This window comes from Dromaius novaehollandiae, chromosome 3 (genome assembly GCF_036370855.1).
Source record: "Dromaius novaehollandiae isolate bDroNov1 chromosome 3, bDroNov1.hap1, whole genome shotgun sequence".
In the NCBI taxonomy this organism is placed as follows: domain Eukaryota; kingdom Metazoa; phylum Chordata; class Aves; order Casuariiformes; family Dromaiidae; genus Dromaius; species Dromaius novaehollandiae.
In genome coordinates, this window is record NC_088100.1 from 50,564,790 (window position 1) to 50,578,768 (window position 13,979).

A 13,979-nucleotide genomic window follows, 5' to 3' on the forward strand; every position below is an offset into this window, starting at 1 on the left:
TCAGTACCTTGGGTGTGCAATACAACGTACGGGGGCATTTCAGAATTTGCCAGTGTTTAAAGACTCATAGCGCTGCAGAAGGTTCATTCACTTAGGTAGAAAATATCATAATAGACCCAAATGGGAAGTTTTATCATGCTGTCTTGGATAACGAGGTTAAACAGAGGATCTGTTAAGAAAAAACAGTGACAATTTAAATAAATCAGATGTTTTTGCTGAAGATTATGCTGTCATTTTCTCCAATTATTCTTGACATTTCACCCATTCTTATTGTGATCTGAGTTAATAATGGAAGAAAAAAAGGCTCTTGTCGCTTGTTTATTCTTTGTTCTCAAGGAGATAAGCTGTTTATAAAGATAAGTTATTTGTTATTTAAATCACTTTTACTGAAGTTGTTTGTTTCCTTGTTTGAGTTTCTAAAAATATTGCAACAATTGTGGTGCATCTTTGAGATGTCTGTTCAATTCACGATGATTTGTACTGGAATTCATGGCTAAATGGGCACAGGTGTTGACAGCTATAACATGCTAGAATGAGTCAAAACCAATAAATGCTCAATAAAGAAAAGATGAAAGAAAATGCACTGAAATCGGCTCTTTTAAGATGTGATAAATTGGCACTTTAGCTCGCTACTTAATTAGGTATGTAACACTGAAGATGTGTCTGGAGAAATTATTTTAAAACAGATGAACATGTTAGAACATAACTTCAATCACTGTTAATATTTTCAAAATCATAAATATTATTTTAAAAATTAGCAATACTAGTCAGGCTGTAGTCTACTTTGTTTACAAATAGCTCTATCATGCCCTGACGTGACATTTTTGCTATACTTGCATTAAAAAAAAAGTGTTGAATAGTATTCTATGAAAACGACTTGTTCCCTTTTTTATGTTGCACAGAAATTTACCTCAAGAAAAAAATAGAGGAATTCTCATGTTGCAAAACTAAAAATTAGAAAAAAGGAGGGGGAAAAAAAGAAAAAACACACAGCTGTCAGGAAAAGCATTTCCTGTGCACTTTTAAAATGAGGAGACTTATTTTTTTTATCTTTTTTCTTGCACAATGCGCTCAGTAGGCAATGTCTTTTGAAGCCCCATGCTGACTTTCTAGTGCATTTCTGACAGGGCCAGCCAGCACAACAGGCAAATATGGTTGGTGATTCCTGTGTGCCTGTGCGTCTCTATAGGGTTTTTTTGGTTGGTTGGCTTTTTGCATTATGTCATTCTCTCAAAAGACCTTTGTTGTCAAAATCTAGGTGCTAGGATGAGGTAGCCAGCTCCCTAAAAAACGCAGTAGTCAGCTGCTGGGAGGGTACCTGAGCTGATTCCACCAGGCAGAAGCCTTGCTTAGTACATGCTGGCCACACACAGCGGGATCAGCCTGGGCGCTTTGCGTTATCTGTAGGAAAATGTACTTTTTTGTCATTGTAACTTGCCCTTGCAGTGTAACATGAAACTAATGTTCATCTGTGTGACATGTATTTGTGCAGTTAATGTGTACATGGGCCTGCCTCTGGTCGGGAATGTTAGTCCTTGTATTTCACAGGCCACACATTTAAAAATTAAAAATAACAAACTGGAAAACATCGGCAAATGCAAATTCAATTTTGCTAACTCCTCCGAGTTAAAGGCAGGTTCGGTAAAGCAGGTGCAGCTTTCCTGAAAGCTGCGGCATCACCCTCAGTCCTGGTATAAAACGACACAAATTACATGTGACGTGTAAGTTGTTTGGAAAATCTGAGTAAGTGGACAGGAGCAGTAAAGTACTGCAAATTGCCCCAGTTTGGCGCTGAGTGGGTCCGTGGCAGAAGCACAATTTGTGCCAAGCGGTGGCAGAGGCTGCAGCAGGGAAGCAGCCGTTGGGCGGGCCAGGCCTGCTCGGCCTCGCCGCCCCCGCTCCCCTCTCCCGCTCGGCGGCCTCGTCCCCCCCCCCCCCCCCGGGGGGCTGCCCCGCCTCGGCGGGGACGGAGGGGGAAAGCGGGTGAGGGGGGCTGGGTTGAGCCCCCCCGGCCGGACTGAGCCCCTCCGCCTCGGAGACACGCAGCAACCGCGGGCCTCCGCAGCGGCGGCGACGAGGGGCCGCGGGACTCCATTTCCCAGCGCGCCCCGCGCCGCCGCGCCGGGGAAGATGGCGGCGCCCGTGTTGCTCGTGGTTACTGCGCGCTGCCTGCTGCGAGCTGCGGCGCGGCGCGGCGCCCGCCTGCCGCCGCCGACCCTGCGGAGAGGTCAGTACCGCCAGCGGCGAGGGGGGCCGCCATGGCTGCCGGGGACGGCCCTTCGCCATGGCCGGAGCGGGGCGAAGGGAGAGCGACCGGCGCCGCCGGCAGCGGCTTGGCTGAGCCGGGAGGGGGGCTGCCGGTGCTGTGCTCCGCCGCGGAGCTGCGCCCGGTCGCCGCGGGGAGGCTGCTGCCGGCTCCCGAGGCGCAGAGGCGGCAGCGCGGCCTGCCGGGCCCAGGGAAGCGCCTTCGCTGCCCGGGCTAGGGCGCCTCGGCGGGCAGCGGCCGCGAGAGGCGGGGGGGGGGGGGGGGCCGTTGCGGTCCCCCCCCCGCCCTTCACCACTGGCCTGGCCTGGCCTGGCCTGTGCCGCCGGCCGCGGGCTTTTGGCCCTCAGCTCGTACAGAAGGGGCTTCTTCCTCCCCTCTCCCAGCGTTACCTCTTGTAACTGGCTCCCTCTTCTCCGGCTTCCTCTCGTGCCTGGCAAAGAGTTTCTTGTACTGTTGCAAGACCGAAAGACCTGTTGTCTTCAACCTGCCTTAAAGTATCTTGAGTCGTTAGCTGCCGTCATGCGTATCCGTGCTGTCCCACTCAAGCAGTTCACGTCTGTCCACCCTCTCCCTCTTCTGCGTTTTGCAGTTCAAGCACACCACATGACAAAGTCCTTGCCCCAGTTAGTGCTCTCAATGCTAGCACAGGTAAGCGGCAGGGCATTTTGCTGCAAGGTAGAGCTGCTGAGGCGCTCCTGGGTGCTGGAGACCAGCTGGAAGACTTGTGGGAAATTAATAAATAGTTTTGTGACTTCCAGAATTAATGATGTTTGTCCTCCAACAAATAAGAGTTTAGTTGATTGCCTTTTTAAATAAATTACATGTGGTTGCATCGTGAACTCATCTGCTGTTAAACACCAGAGAGCTCACGGAGGGGAGTGGCATTGCGGATATCCCAACTGCAGGCACAGCTTTAGGCAGAATTCACATCTCGCTGGACACCAAATAATGCAAATGGGAGAGAAAACCTGACAGAGGGATGAGTTCTTTGGTGTCCAACAAAGTGCAAATGTGGACTGAAACTTGTACAGTGTTTAGAGTAGTTACAGTGACTTATTCCCCACAGGGATCCTCTGATGTGTAGTAATGGCAGAGCTTTATCTGGTAGCCAAAATGACTTACCTAAAAAGTCAGTACAATATACATGTTAGTAGGAAGTTAGGCTTTGTTAATTCCAGACTTGTCTTAGAAGGTGATGGCTTTTGTGTTTTTTTTTTTTTGGTTCATTTGTGGAAACCATTTGTCCTCTGCCAGAATCTTACAAAAATGGAAGAATTCAATTAAAATTGGGGGTGCACAGAGGTCTGAAATACACTGAAGTTAGTCAGTGGGTCTGAAGGTTATGTTTGGGAGGACTGTTAAGTGTTCATATACACACATTGTATTGTGATGGTACAGTGCTTATATCCTCAGGAAATCAGACTGAAAATAGATTTGCTGATTAAATAAGCAGTTCAATCAGTACTATAGTTGAGTATGTTCTTTTTTATTTGATTTTATTTGATACTGGCCTAACACTTTCAATATGTGTAGATTAATTTAATTGAGAACATATTGCTGTTTTATAAAATGGCAAATTCAGTGGCTTTAGCCACTTTCTTTGGCTATTAGCTTTGTTCCTCTGAAGACTTAGGCGTGTGCTTAACTTTAATGCATGTGCTTAACCTATGCAAATCCTTATACTCCATGTGACAGTTTACATGTTTGAGATCGATTTTGCAAAAACTTGCACATGTTTAGTAATAGATGAGACAAGAGAGCGTTATTACCACCTAGAGATACTAGCAGTGCAAAAAGCTTGTCTTCTCTGATCTGACCTTCACTCCCATTCTCCTGCAGGAAAATAACCTTTGGAGCTACAAGACTGTACCATTGTCTTTCCCCATCGCTGTAGTACCATCTAAGAAGGAAAGATTTAGCAACAGTTTTGTTATCAACTTAATTATGAGTTTAGCAAGGTGTCTGGTACCACCATCTGCCTGTTAATCAAAGTGCCCTGTAACTTCGAAGTCCCTTTCTTCTGTCATGGCAGCTGTGTTTCACAAGCAATTTTAGCAGCTTTACATTAGGGGTTTGCGGGTTTGCAGCAGTTTGACTCGAATTCAGATTCTGAACTTCTGCTTGGATTGCTGAAGACAAGGACAGTTTATAGAAGTTGTTTTCTATTACATTTTTTTCCACGCTAATTCCAGTGTTTGTGAAAAGCTCTTGAGATGGAATCCTGTCTGCAGAGCAGTAATGAAACAGATGTGTTTCCTATATTGGCACTGTGCCTTAACGCTGGTTTAGCAGAAGCTCTTCCAGCTTTTTGGTTGTGGCTGTCAGCAGAGGTGGCACTTGGGTGATTTTGGTGTGTTAACTTTGGTGCAGTTGCAATCTCAGGGAAAAGAGTTTGGTTTAGATGCAATTCTCAAACAATTATTAGTTGGAAATTTTTGTATTGGTAAGACAAATAGTGATTAACCATTAGGATGATGTAGCATAGGAAATGTTTAATTCTCAGTCTCTTATGTCTTCAGAATATTTTCACCAAAATATCCTGTAATCAAACATAATTCTTGGCTGTAGCTAAGGATAATTAGACAAACTTACTGTCCCTAATAGTGAGAAAGGTTGATGTTTTCTTTCAGCCTTAATCTCCATGAGTGAAAACTACTGATCATTCTCGGGATGGAGTGGTTTGAAACTTACAGCAAAGGCAATTTTTTTTCATTATCAGTTTCTCGAACTGCTTACTTAAGTTTCCCAAATTAATAATAAATATTTTCATGTGTGCTATAGGTCACTCACCCTCTAGTGAGGTGAATAGTGTAGTCTGAACCATGACTCGCCTTTTGCAGTAAAAGGAGTTAAGTTCTATTTGTTTGACCTTTGCTTCTTTAGCTGGATGCTATATACCTCTCATGGTTTTCCTTTTATCCTTACATTGCATTGCATTTCAGGCTACGGTTCTAATCACATGTTTAAAAGATATTTAGTCTATTGTGGTAAGGAATCTTGCAGACCAAATTTTAGTTTTGCTGTGTGGAAGTATGACAATTCTTTTCTTCGGTAGTGAATAATCATTTTAAACACATGAAATCTTTTGCATGACTTTGAATTTATTAATCTGTGGGCTTTTGAGGTGTCAGTTTCTGCAGTAAAAGAAAGACAAAAAATAGGAAAGATGCATTAGGGAAACCCAGGCTCTTTTTTTTTCTTTTTCCAGGCCCTCAAATATGAGGGAGATGGGGGCTTGCTGGAATTCATCAAGTGAGTTCTTTTTTGTCAGATTTTAGATGTTACAGTTCAAAACCTTACATAATGAAATCCAACTACGAGGAAACAAAGGTCACCAGGGAGAGAGAGTGGTGTGTATCTCAGTTACCCTTCTTTGCTCCTGGCTGCTGTCAAGATCTGTTTTTTGATAAGCCACAATCTAGCTTCCATTTCAGATTATCTTCTCACAGAAATAACTCTAGTGGTTGCCTCAGCTGCGACTATTGCTTTAATAAGCAGTATCACTGAAACTCGCATGCCTTTTTCCTGTGTCATCTCAGACCAAAGTTCTAAGTGGCTGTAGGAAAAGTTGACAGTAGGCTGATTAGTTTTTCAATTTGCTGTCCTTTCCAGAGCAAAGGGTCACCAAATTTATGAACACTTTAAATATTTTTATTTAGGCACTTATCCTTTCAGTCACAAATTAAAGCTTGTTCACTGAAGAATTATACAGTTCCTCACTTTAAGGGAAATTTTATAGTTTCAGATTGGTATTTTCATTAAAGCATTTATACATTAATATGTTCTTGTTGGCTTTAGTGATTTCTCCAAGGCAGGATATTTTTTGTTTGTATCACAGTAGGTCTTTACTGCAATTTGGTCTGTGATGCTTGGATAGGCAAATAGGCAGGCGAGTGCAAGCAGGTAATTATGCCAATTGAAATAAAATGAGATTACGTTTGAATATTTATGATTTAGAAACAGATTTTTAATAAAAAGTTACAACCTGGTGGTGACTCCTTAAGAAGCAGTGAATATCAGGCTAAAGGTGACAGTATCTAACGCTGTCATGCACCCTGGAGATGCGAAAGATAGTTTGCTTTTATTAAATGTGTTTCTCATTAGTTTTACACTGTCTTATGTAAAACTAAGTGAATCGTGAATTGGCTTTGCACTTTATGGTAGTCATATCGAGAACTTTTCATGAAGATTAAAATGCTTTTTCTATGTGTGACATATTTAAGGATTGCAGAAGGGAATTAATAAAAACGAGTGACAGTTGTTTGCAATGCAAAGCTTAGATAGTGCAAGGGAAGAGATGCACACGAACCTAGTTTTTGCAAGAAAGGCTATAGAAGAAAAGGTTATAGGACTCCTATTAAACCATTGAGTTGTATGCAAGCGAGGGAACTACTGTTAAATAGGAATCCATCTAAAATTATAGAAGGTAAAAGTAGTCTTGTATTCTTTTGTGATGTATTAAAATTTCTAAAAGTTCCTTCTTTTTATTGGTCTAGGAATAGATTACCAAGTATAGTAGTGTGAAAGATTTAGTAATCTGTCCCACAAAATGCAGGTTAGAATGGATGACCCACAATTTTTTTCTGTCTCTTTTAGGAGAGTTTATTCACTTGAATAGCTCTTCTGTTGACTGACTTCCCTCTAACTCCGTTACATGCTTTCTTCCCCCCGGCACATGCCCTTGTTTTGCGGCTACAAGTCTGAATTTATCAATCTGCAGCTACTGTTCTTCTCCTGGTGAAGATATAACAGTGTATCCCCTTTTTATATTTAAATTCCAACACTGAATATTATTTTGGGAAAACAGTGAGTACCGTGAGTAATTTGTCCCATGACACCCTCTGTCATCACTTGAACATACTCTCCATCTCTGTCGTCTGTTAATGAAGTATTTTCTTCACGCTCCTGGGACAGTTAGCTGTAAGTACCTGTAATCTGAAACAAAAAAACATACTTCTCAGCAGTCCTAACAAGTGTGCTTTGTCCATGTCCAAGAAATTCATGAGCTCCAAACCCTTTCTTATCTCTAAATCAGCTTTTGGGTTTTTTTCATCTAAGCTTGTGGTAAACAGTAGGAACTTGAGGCCTTATAGATATAATGGCATACTGGGTTTTCCCTCGGATTGGAGCTCTCAGAATGAGAAAAGCTCTATATGTTGCAAAGGCATGGATAGTTTTGAGGTACGCATCACAGGATCCAGGTTCACTTTATATAGGAATAGAATGGTGGAAAAATAAGCTCAGGACACTTTGAAAGATCATCTGTTTCTCTCTCCCCCTCCATTCAGGGCCATGTAAGCTATCACTAACCTGTTCCTGATGGATGTTTGTGAAACTTATTCTTAAAATCCCCGTCCAGCAGTTAGGGTTTTGCAACTTCTAGACTAATAATCTGTTTCATTGCTTTAATTAGGTTTACAGTTTATTTCTTTTTTCCTTTTCTCAGTACCCTTTTATGTATCTGGTGATACCTATTATGCTTTTCTTTAGTCTTCGCTTCTCTGAATGTTTTGCTCAATTTTTGCAATCACAGACTTTGTGATCTTTCTAGCTTGAGATGAGCTAATTACTTTTAATTCATAGCAGTAACTCAGTTCCTTTAGGGCAGGAGAATTTGGTATAATTATTGGCTGCAGATGTAAACAGTGACTGTGTTGCTTTAGAGAAACTAAGGTGTTACTAGCAATAAATAAACATAATTTTGTTTTATTGTTCAATATTATTTTTTTCTTTTTATAACTGAATTCATTTCGTACTATTTTTATAGCAATTTAAAACTCCTCTTGTGCCTCTTAGAGCCCTCTTACAACTTCTCAGTGGGTTGTGACCCATGGTTTAACAAATACCGCTTTGAATAGTCTTCTAGTCTCTCTCATTTAGTCTGTATCTTCCATGAAATATGGTGAGAAAATTGAAAAGTGTGTTCCAGAGGAGATCTTACTCCCTTTGCTTATTGAGCATAACAACAGAGTTATTCCATGTGTGTTTATATTGCCCCCATATGTACATCTCAGTGTATTTGGCTTTTTTTTCCCAGTAGCGTTATGATGTCTTACTGTCAGTTTGTGACGCACTGTAGCCCCTAGATCCTTTTCTACGTAGGTGCTCTTTAGCTGGTCAATTCCCAGCTCTTAAGTTCACTTATTTATTCATCCGAAGCATAGTACTTCATGTTTATCTTTATTGAATTGCATCCTGTTTGCAGTAAACTGTCCAATATGTCAGAATTGCCTTGCCTTTCAGGAAGGGGATGCAAGTGCTCTGGCTTGGTGCTACTTGTGTGCTCCGTTTGTGTACTTTATTTTGACCTATAGAAGTCATGAATGGAAATGCAGAATTGCACCAAGTTGAGATTCTGAGCCCTTTCTGAATCTCTGATCAATGCATCTGTCCTAACTGCATGTCTTAACTGTAACAATTCCTGAAGCGTAGTCTTTCTAGCTGGTTTTATACCCCATCAAAAGCTGTTTCCTTTAGACCTTATTTTCCTACTTTACACATAAGAATGCTGTGTGACATAATGTTACTGCAATTAAGATGCCTCTTGTCTACCCACCCAGTACGTTAGCTGATCAGAGAGGAAAACTCTTGATTTTACGCTGTTCCTGAGGAATTAGTGTTTACTTCCTAATAGTTTACTTCAATAGTTTGAGCTGGCTTCCAACAGCAGAATTTCTGCTTAGGCATGCTTAGGTAGAAGCTATGGCAGCACATTGCAGGGCAGCTGTTGTTTTGCTTGCTGTGGTTTTGCTGACTCCTTAAATTTCCTTACAGAACTCTCCTGTTTTGCTCTCCTGTTCACTGGCTTTTAAACCCTCTTTGCCTAGATCAGCCCTCCTCTCTCAGAAGGATTCATCTATTCAGAAAAATACTTCGTTGGAATTTTTAAATCGTTTTGCCCCAATTTGCAACAAATACATGAAAACCTCTCCTTGCAACAGTATTTCCAAATCTTTTACCAGCTCTCCAGCTGGGCTTGTTTTTGTGTGTGTTTGTTCATGAACAAATGTTAAAACTACTAAAGGTGTCTTATAGGAGGAAGTTTATTTAATGAAAAACTAGGAGTAACATACTAAAATGGTTGTATAGGTAAGTAATGTATATCTGGCATGGCATAAATTGTTAAAATGTTATGAATATAAGAGGATGCTTTTCAAAAGTTCCTTATTAATACTCTGCTTTTCATTTTACAGCATATACAGGTCAGGGGGATGAGAAGACAGCCCCCGGTACTCTTACAGATGCTAACTCTAGAGCCTTGTTGGCTTGCAGTGGACCTTTAGAACATTACAACTTTCTGATTGAACAAGAAGAGCTGAAGAAGGATGAGCAACAAAGAAGAGTTGTGCAGCGCCTACAGAAGTTGCATGAGAGCCTTAAAGGCTACAGCATAAGTTCAAAATATTTTCTCTCAAAGGTGAGGCTTGTGATGATGCAAATTTATTTTTAAATTTATGCTTTCTCATAAGAATGTGCTTAAAAATATATCAGTTTCTGTCATTAACTTGGGCCTTAGTTCTGCAGCTGGGTCTTTATGAACAGATCACTTTTTCATTTGGGGAGTTCTGTTCTTTGGTTTGCAAAATGCCAGTGGCACTCTGACAGCAACCAACTTAATATTTAAATAATTTTGAAAGAAAATCAAGTATGACTTTGATTACATCTGCTTTTTGCCTTTTTTGCCATTTTAAAAATGAATTTTTACCATTCGGATATAGGAGAGAAAGGCTTAGACCAGATTTTAACTCTCAACTGCTGGTATAATTTTTGTGTAGTTGGGTTACACATGCTGAACATCAGTGTTTTGTGTTCTAGCAGACTTTTCCATGAATATAAGTGAAATTAGCAAGCAGAGTCTAAATAATCTAAAGTTTAATTATTTAGCTTATGAAACATTATAATATAGATCAGACATGGCTTGTTTAAAAATGTCCATTCCTTCCGGTGTTCTAAGTCCCAGCTGAGGCGAGGGAAAAAGACAGTGGTGTGGTGTGCATCTGTGTACCCCGGTTGCTTATTTTTGGGCATCACAGACTCTTCTCATAGTATTAAAAGTTCAAGCGTACCCCTGTCAAACAGTGCCTTACCCTTAGTAACGCTAAGGGCCTGCTCTGTTTGCAGCTCTGTAATGTTTCCTTGAAGCTATTGAGGCAGTGTTTCCCAGAGCCTCTGTGGCAGTATTTTTCATTTATTGTTCTCATGCTGTTATTCTCGGATTGTTGCTCTTGTGGCCTTGCACCTGCAAACCCTGATAGCGTTGTTATGGCAGGTTCTCATGGGAAGCTCCTGGAATAGGCGTGAGAAACACCCCTCTTTTGCTCCACTTTCCTTGCTTCATGTTTTGTAGATTTTAGTTTTTAGCAGAGAAAGCCAAAGATAGAGCTCACCAAGGCAGGTACTAGTTATTTAGATACTCAGTAAATGTTAGCCAGTAGTAAGTGTGTACAGAAGCTTAACAACCAACAAATGTGCACCATTTTCACCTGGTTAGAATACTCCAGTCAGCACAAATAGCATCCTAAATGGGAACACCCAATAGAGCTTTTGAGTGGGTCCTGATGAAAAGTGTTTAGTGCCAAGAAAAGTATGGCAAAAATCACCCTCACTGTCATCGTCTTGACCATCACTTCTGCTGTGATGGAGAGACAACACCCTGCCCCGAGGAGGGCAGTCATTTGGGACCTGTCACTGCTGTTCCCAGCCAGCCACTGGGAGTTTTCCTTTTGTGTCTTTCTCTTGCCCCACTTCTATTTTTATTTTTCTGTCAAAGTAGCTTTTATCATTGCAGTCAATGTATGCTATGTAGCTGCAGACCCTGCTAATAAATCTCTGTGCGTGTCAACCTCTCTCAACATTCTTTGTGCAGCACCCCTCATCTTATGGGCATAAGTCTAAATATCTAACTGATTGGATTTGTTACTTGACTGTATACTTCCTATTATAACCCCAAATTCTCCTATTACATGACACAGCTACTACATTTTGTCCATGTGGCAAGTCCAAGTGGTGTTGCATGAGATTAGAGATGCCAAATCCTGCAGGCCTCAAGTGCAGCTAAACGATAGGGCGTCCTCTACCCCTTAGGCACCAAATGACATGTTACTACTCCAAGGCTCTTGCGATGTACTGTATATTAGCTTCAAGAGATGAAAAAAGTAAAGATTGCTATGAGAGTGAGTATTACACTTGTAAATGGCTACTGATGTGCTTGTTTCAAACAGGCAAGTGTATCAGGGTGTGGAGCCTTGAGAAATGTGTTTGCGTATCAGACTGCCTCTTACATCCCTTGAATGCTTTAGAATAAGATTTGTAGTTGGAGATCATTTATTTGCTAATCATATCCCTCACTGGAAATACCATAAATCTTTTCCTGCCCCTTGATGAAAGGAAGCAGAATAGATACCTAGGAAGGAGGTACGGTGAGAGAAGAAGCTTGAATGTGAAATATTTTTCATGGAGCAGAAGGTAGACCCTCTGGAAGGAAATACACAAGAGTGATGAAGTACAGGAAGCAAAGTGCTAAGGCAAGATCCTAAAGAGCAGTGAGTGTGTCTTTGCAAGTTCTGTTGTGGAAGAAATTAGCCCAGCTTTGAGCAGAGGGTTAGACTACGTGTCTCCTGAGGTCCTTTCCAACCTAAATGATTCTATGTTTCTAACTCTGAAACAGGAATTACTCTCCAAACAATTGCTTAGCTCTATTTTTGCCTTCTACAGCTGGCTGGTCAGCCCATCACATTACTTACCTTTTTATATTTTGGATTTCTATGATTAAAAACTATTAAAAATACAGAAACAGTGTAAAAATGGCAGATACATTCTGAGGAGTGTACGATTATGGTATTTGGAAGCATTTATTTCATTGTATGTGGATGTTTACCTAAGTATCCACGTTGTCTTGATGTCTTTGTAGGCTAACTCTTGAGCCTAAACCAGACTCCTGACTAGATTTAGGCAAGCAGCAAATAAAGTTTAAAAAAAAAGGGGGGGGGGAGGGAGGGAGGGAGGGATCCCTTTTTTCAAAAATAGGTATTGCTTACCTGTGTTATCTAAACCAATATGGTGATACAGCTCAAAGGTACTGTTTTCCCCTGAGTATAAGGAGATCAAGCTGAATACATAAACCTCCTTTACTGTCCTCGATTAAGCAAACTACTTTCGTAAACATAATCTAACATGCCAGAGACTTATATCAGGAGGATGCTTCATGTGGAAATTTTTTTTTTCTCTCTTAGGTTTCTTTCCAGTTTCCATCTTGGGCTCATAGCCTTTTAAATTGCTTATCTCAAAATTGTCCCCATACACTGTACCTGAATTGTGAAGGAGGAGAGCACTCAAAAGGAAGCCGGTTATTTGACTTGCTGCTACATTATCTTCTGGGCATACTGCCAAACTTTGGTTTGCTTTCATTCTTTGGAAAAATGTTGTGACCAAGGGCTTGCTCTTACTGTGCAAGCCAAGGATCAGTAGGTTAGCATTCTCATCTCTACTGGTAAACTGTTTCGGACATTTGGACTTTCTGTTCTACGAACTCACCATCAGAGAACAACTTTTAGGACTGACTTGGGTTGACCAGAGTTCCCTGAGTCATTATCGTTGTTACAGCAGGTGTCTTGTAAGGGCTTTGTAGATCAGTAGCATTACGTCGGTTTGTTATTTACTGTTCCTTTAATTGGGAAGCATGAATAGGGAAGAAAGTCTCTCTTGCACAGAACAGAAGTAATACTGGTCTTATTTAGGAGATTGTGATAGTATTATGTTTCTGTATAACAGTGCTAACTGCAGTAAAGCCATCCTAACTGACATTTTCTTAAAATCAAAAAGTCAAATGCCATTGTGTTAGGGGGTGAACACGGTGGTCACTACTTCCTTTAAAATAGCCCACTCTTTCATTTAATATTCCTTCAGTTCCATGCTTTAAATTTGAATCAGCTTTAAAATATTGTCACATGACTCTGATATCGGGAAAATAACGCTGCCTTCACTTCATAAAAGGTGGCTGTAGAACTACTTGCTCTTGGAATAAGAGTTGTTGCACTTTGAGTTTTTCTTGTAGCACTTGGTATCTGTGTGAAAATCTTCACAAGATTGATGACCAGGTTGAGCACTATGATGTTGCACATGAGAACCCCAGAAAAGGAGGCGAGCAGTAGGTTTTGTGTAATTCTGATAAAAGCCTGCTAGCTTGTGTAATTAAATCAAATCATGGTCCATGATGGAGAAGCGCAAATAACAGCCTTTCTGTTTCTCTTCTGCTATCTTTGGGGAAGTTATTCATCAACTCGAACCGAGCTCCTTTTGGAACATAGTGAAGTCTTAAGCCAAATAAACTGGGGTTTAAATGCTAGTGCAGGCCAGGTTTTGCTACAGCAAAATTGTAATCAACACTCTTAATGAAGGTTTTCCTCAGAATAAGAGTCACAACTCTAAGAAGTAGTTGGTAAAATCATAGGCATCAAGCACTGTATCAGTTGTAGATAGTGACGTAATGGCATGTTCCTCTGTCTGCATCCAGTGAATTTTTTCATGCATGCTTTTCTATTGTGAATTTTTAGCCCAGGGTCTGTGATACTGTTGTACACTTGGTTCACTTTTGAAGAGCAGAATGAAAGCTTTTCCTTTCAAGAAGTGGTCAGCACTGCTCACTGAAGTGAGAATATGTTTAACAGAATTTAGGCTTGTGAGTGAAAATAGTTCACGTAGCTAGTATAAGGTG

General features: G+C 41.0%; 1 protein-coding gene across 2 annotated transcripts in view; it reads left to right on the forward strand.

The window, feature by feature from the left end:
• The first annotated feature begins 2,081 nt into the window (after nt 1–2,081).
• The window catches only part of AFG1L (AFG1 like ATPase), a 74,752-nt gene continuing 62,854 nt past the window's right edge, over nt 2,082–13,979 (forward strand). For both annotated transcript variants that reach the window (XM_026119952.2, XM_026119954.2), the window contains exons 1-2: nt 2,082–2,227; nt 9,460–9,683. In XM_026119952.2, the coding sequence (XP_025975737.2) occupies nt 2,131–2,227; nt 9,460–9,683 (321 nt within the window). In that variant the 5' untranslated portion in view covers nt 2,082–2,130. The remainder of the gene's footprint in view (nt 2,228–9,459; nt 9,684–13,979) is intronic.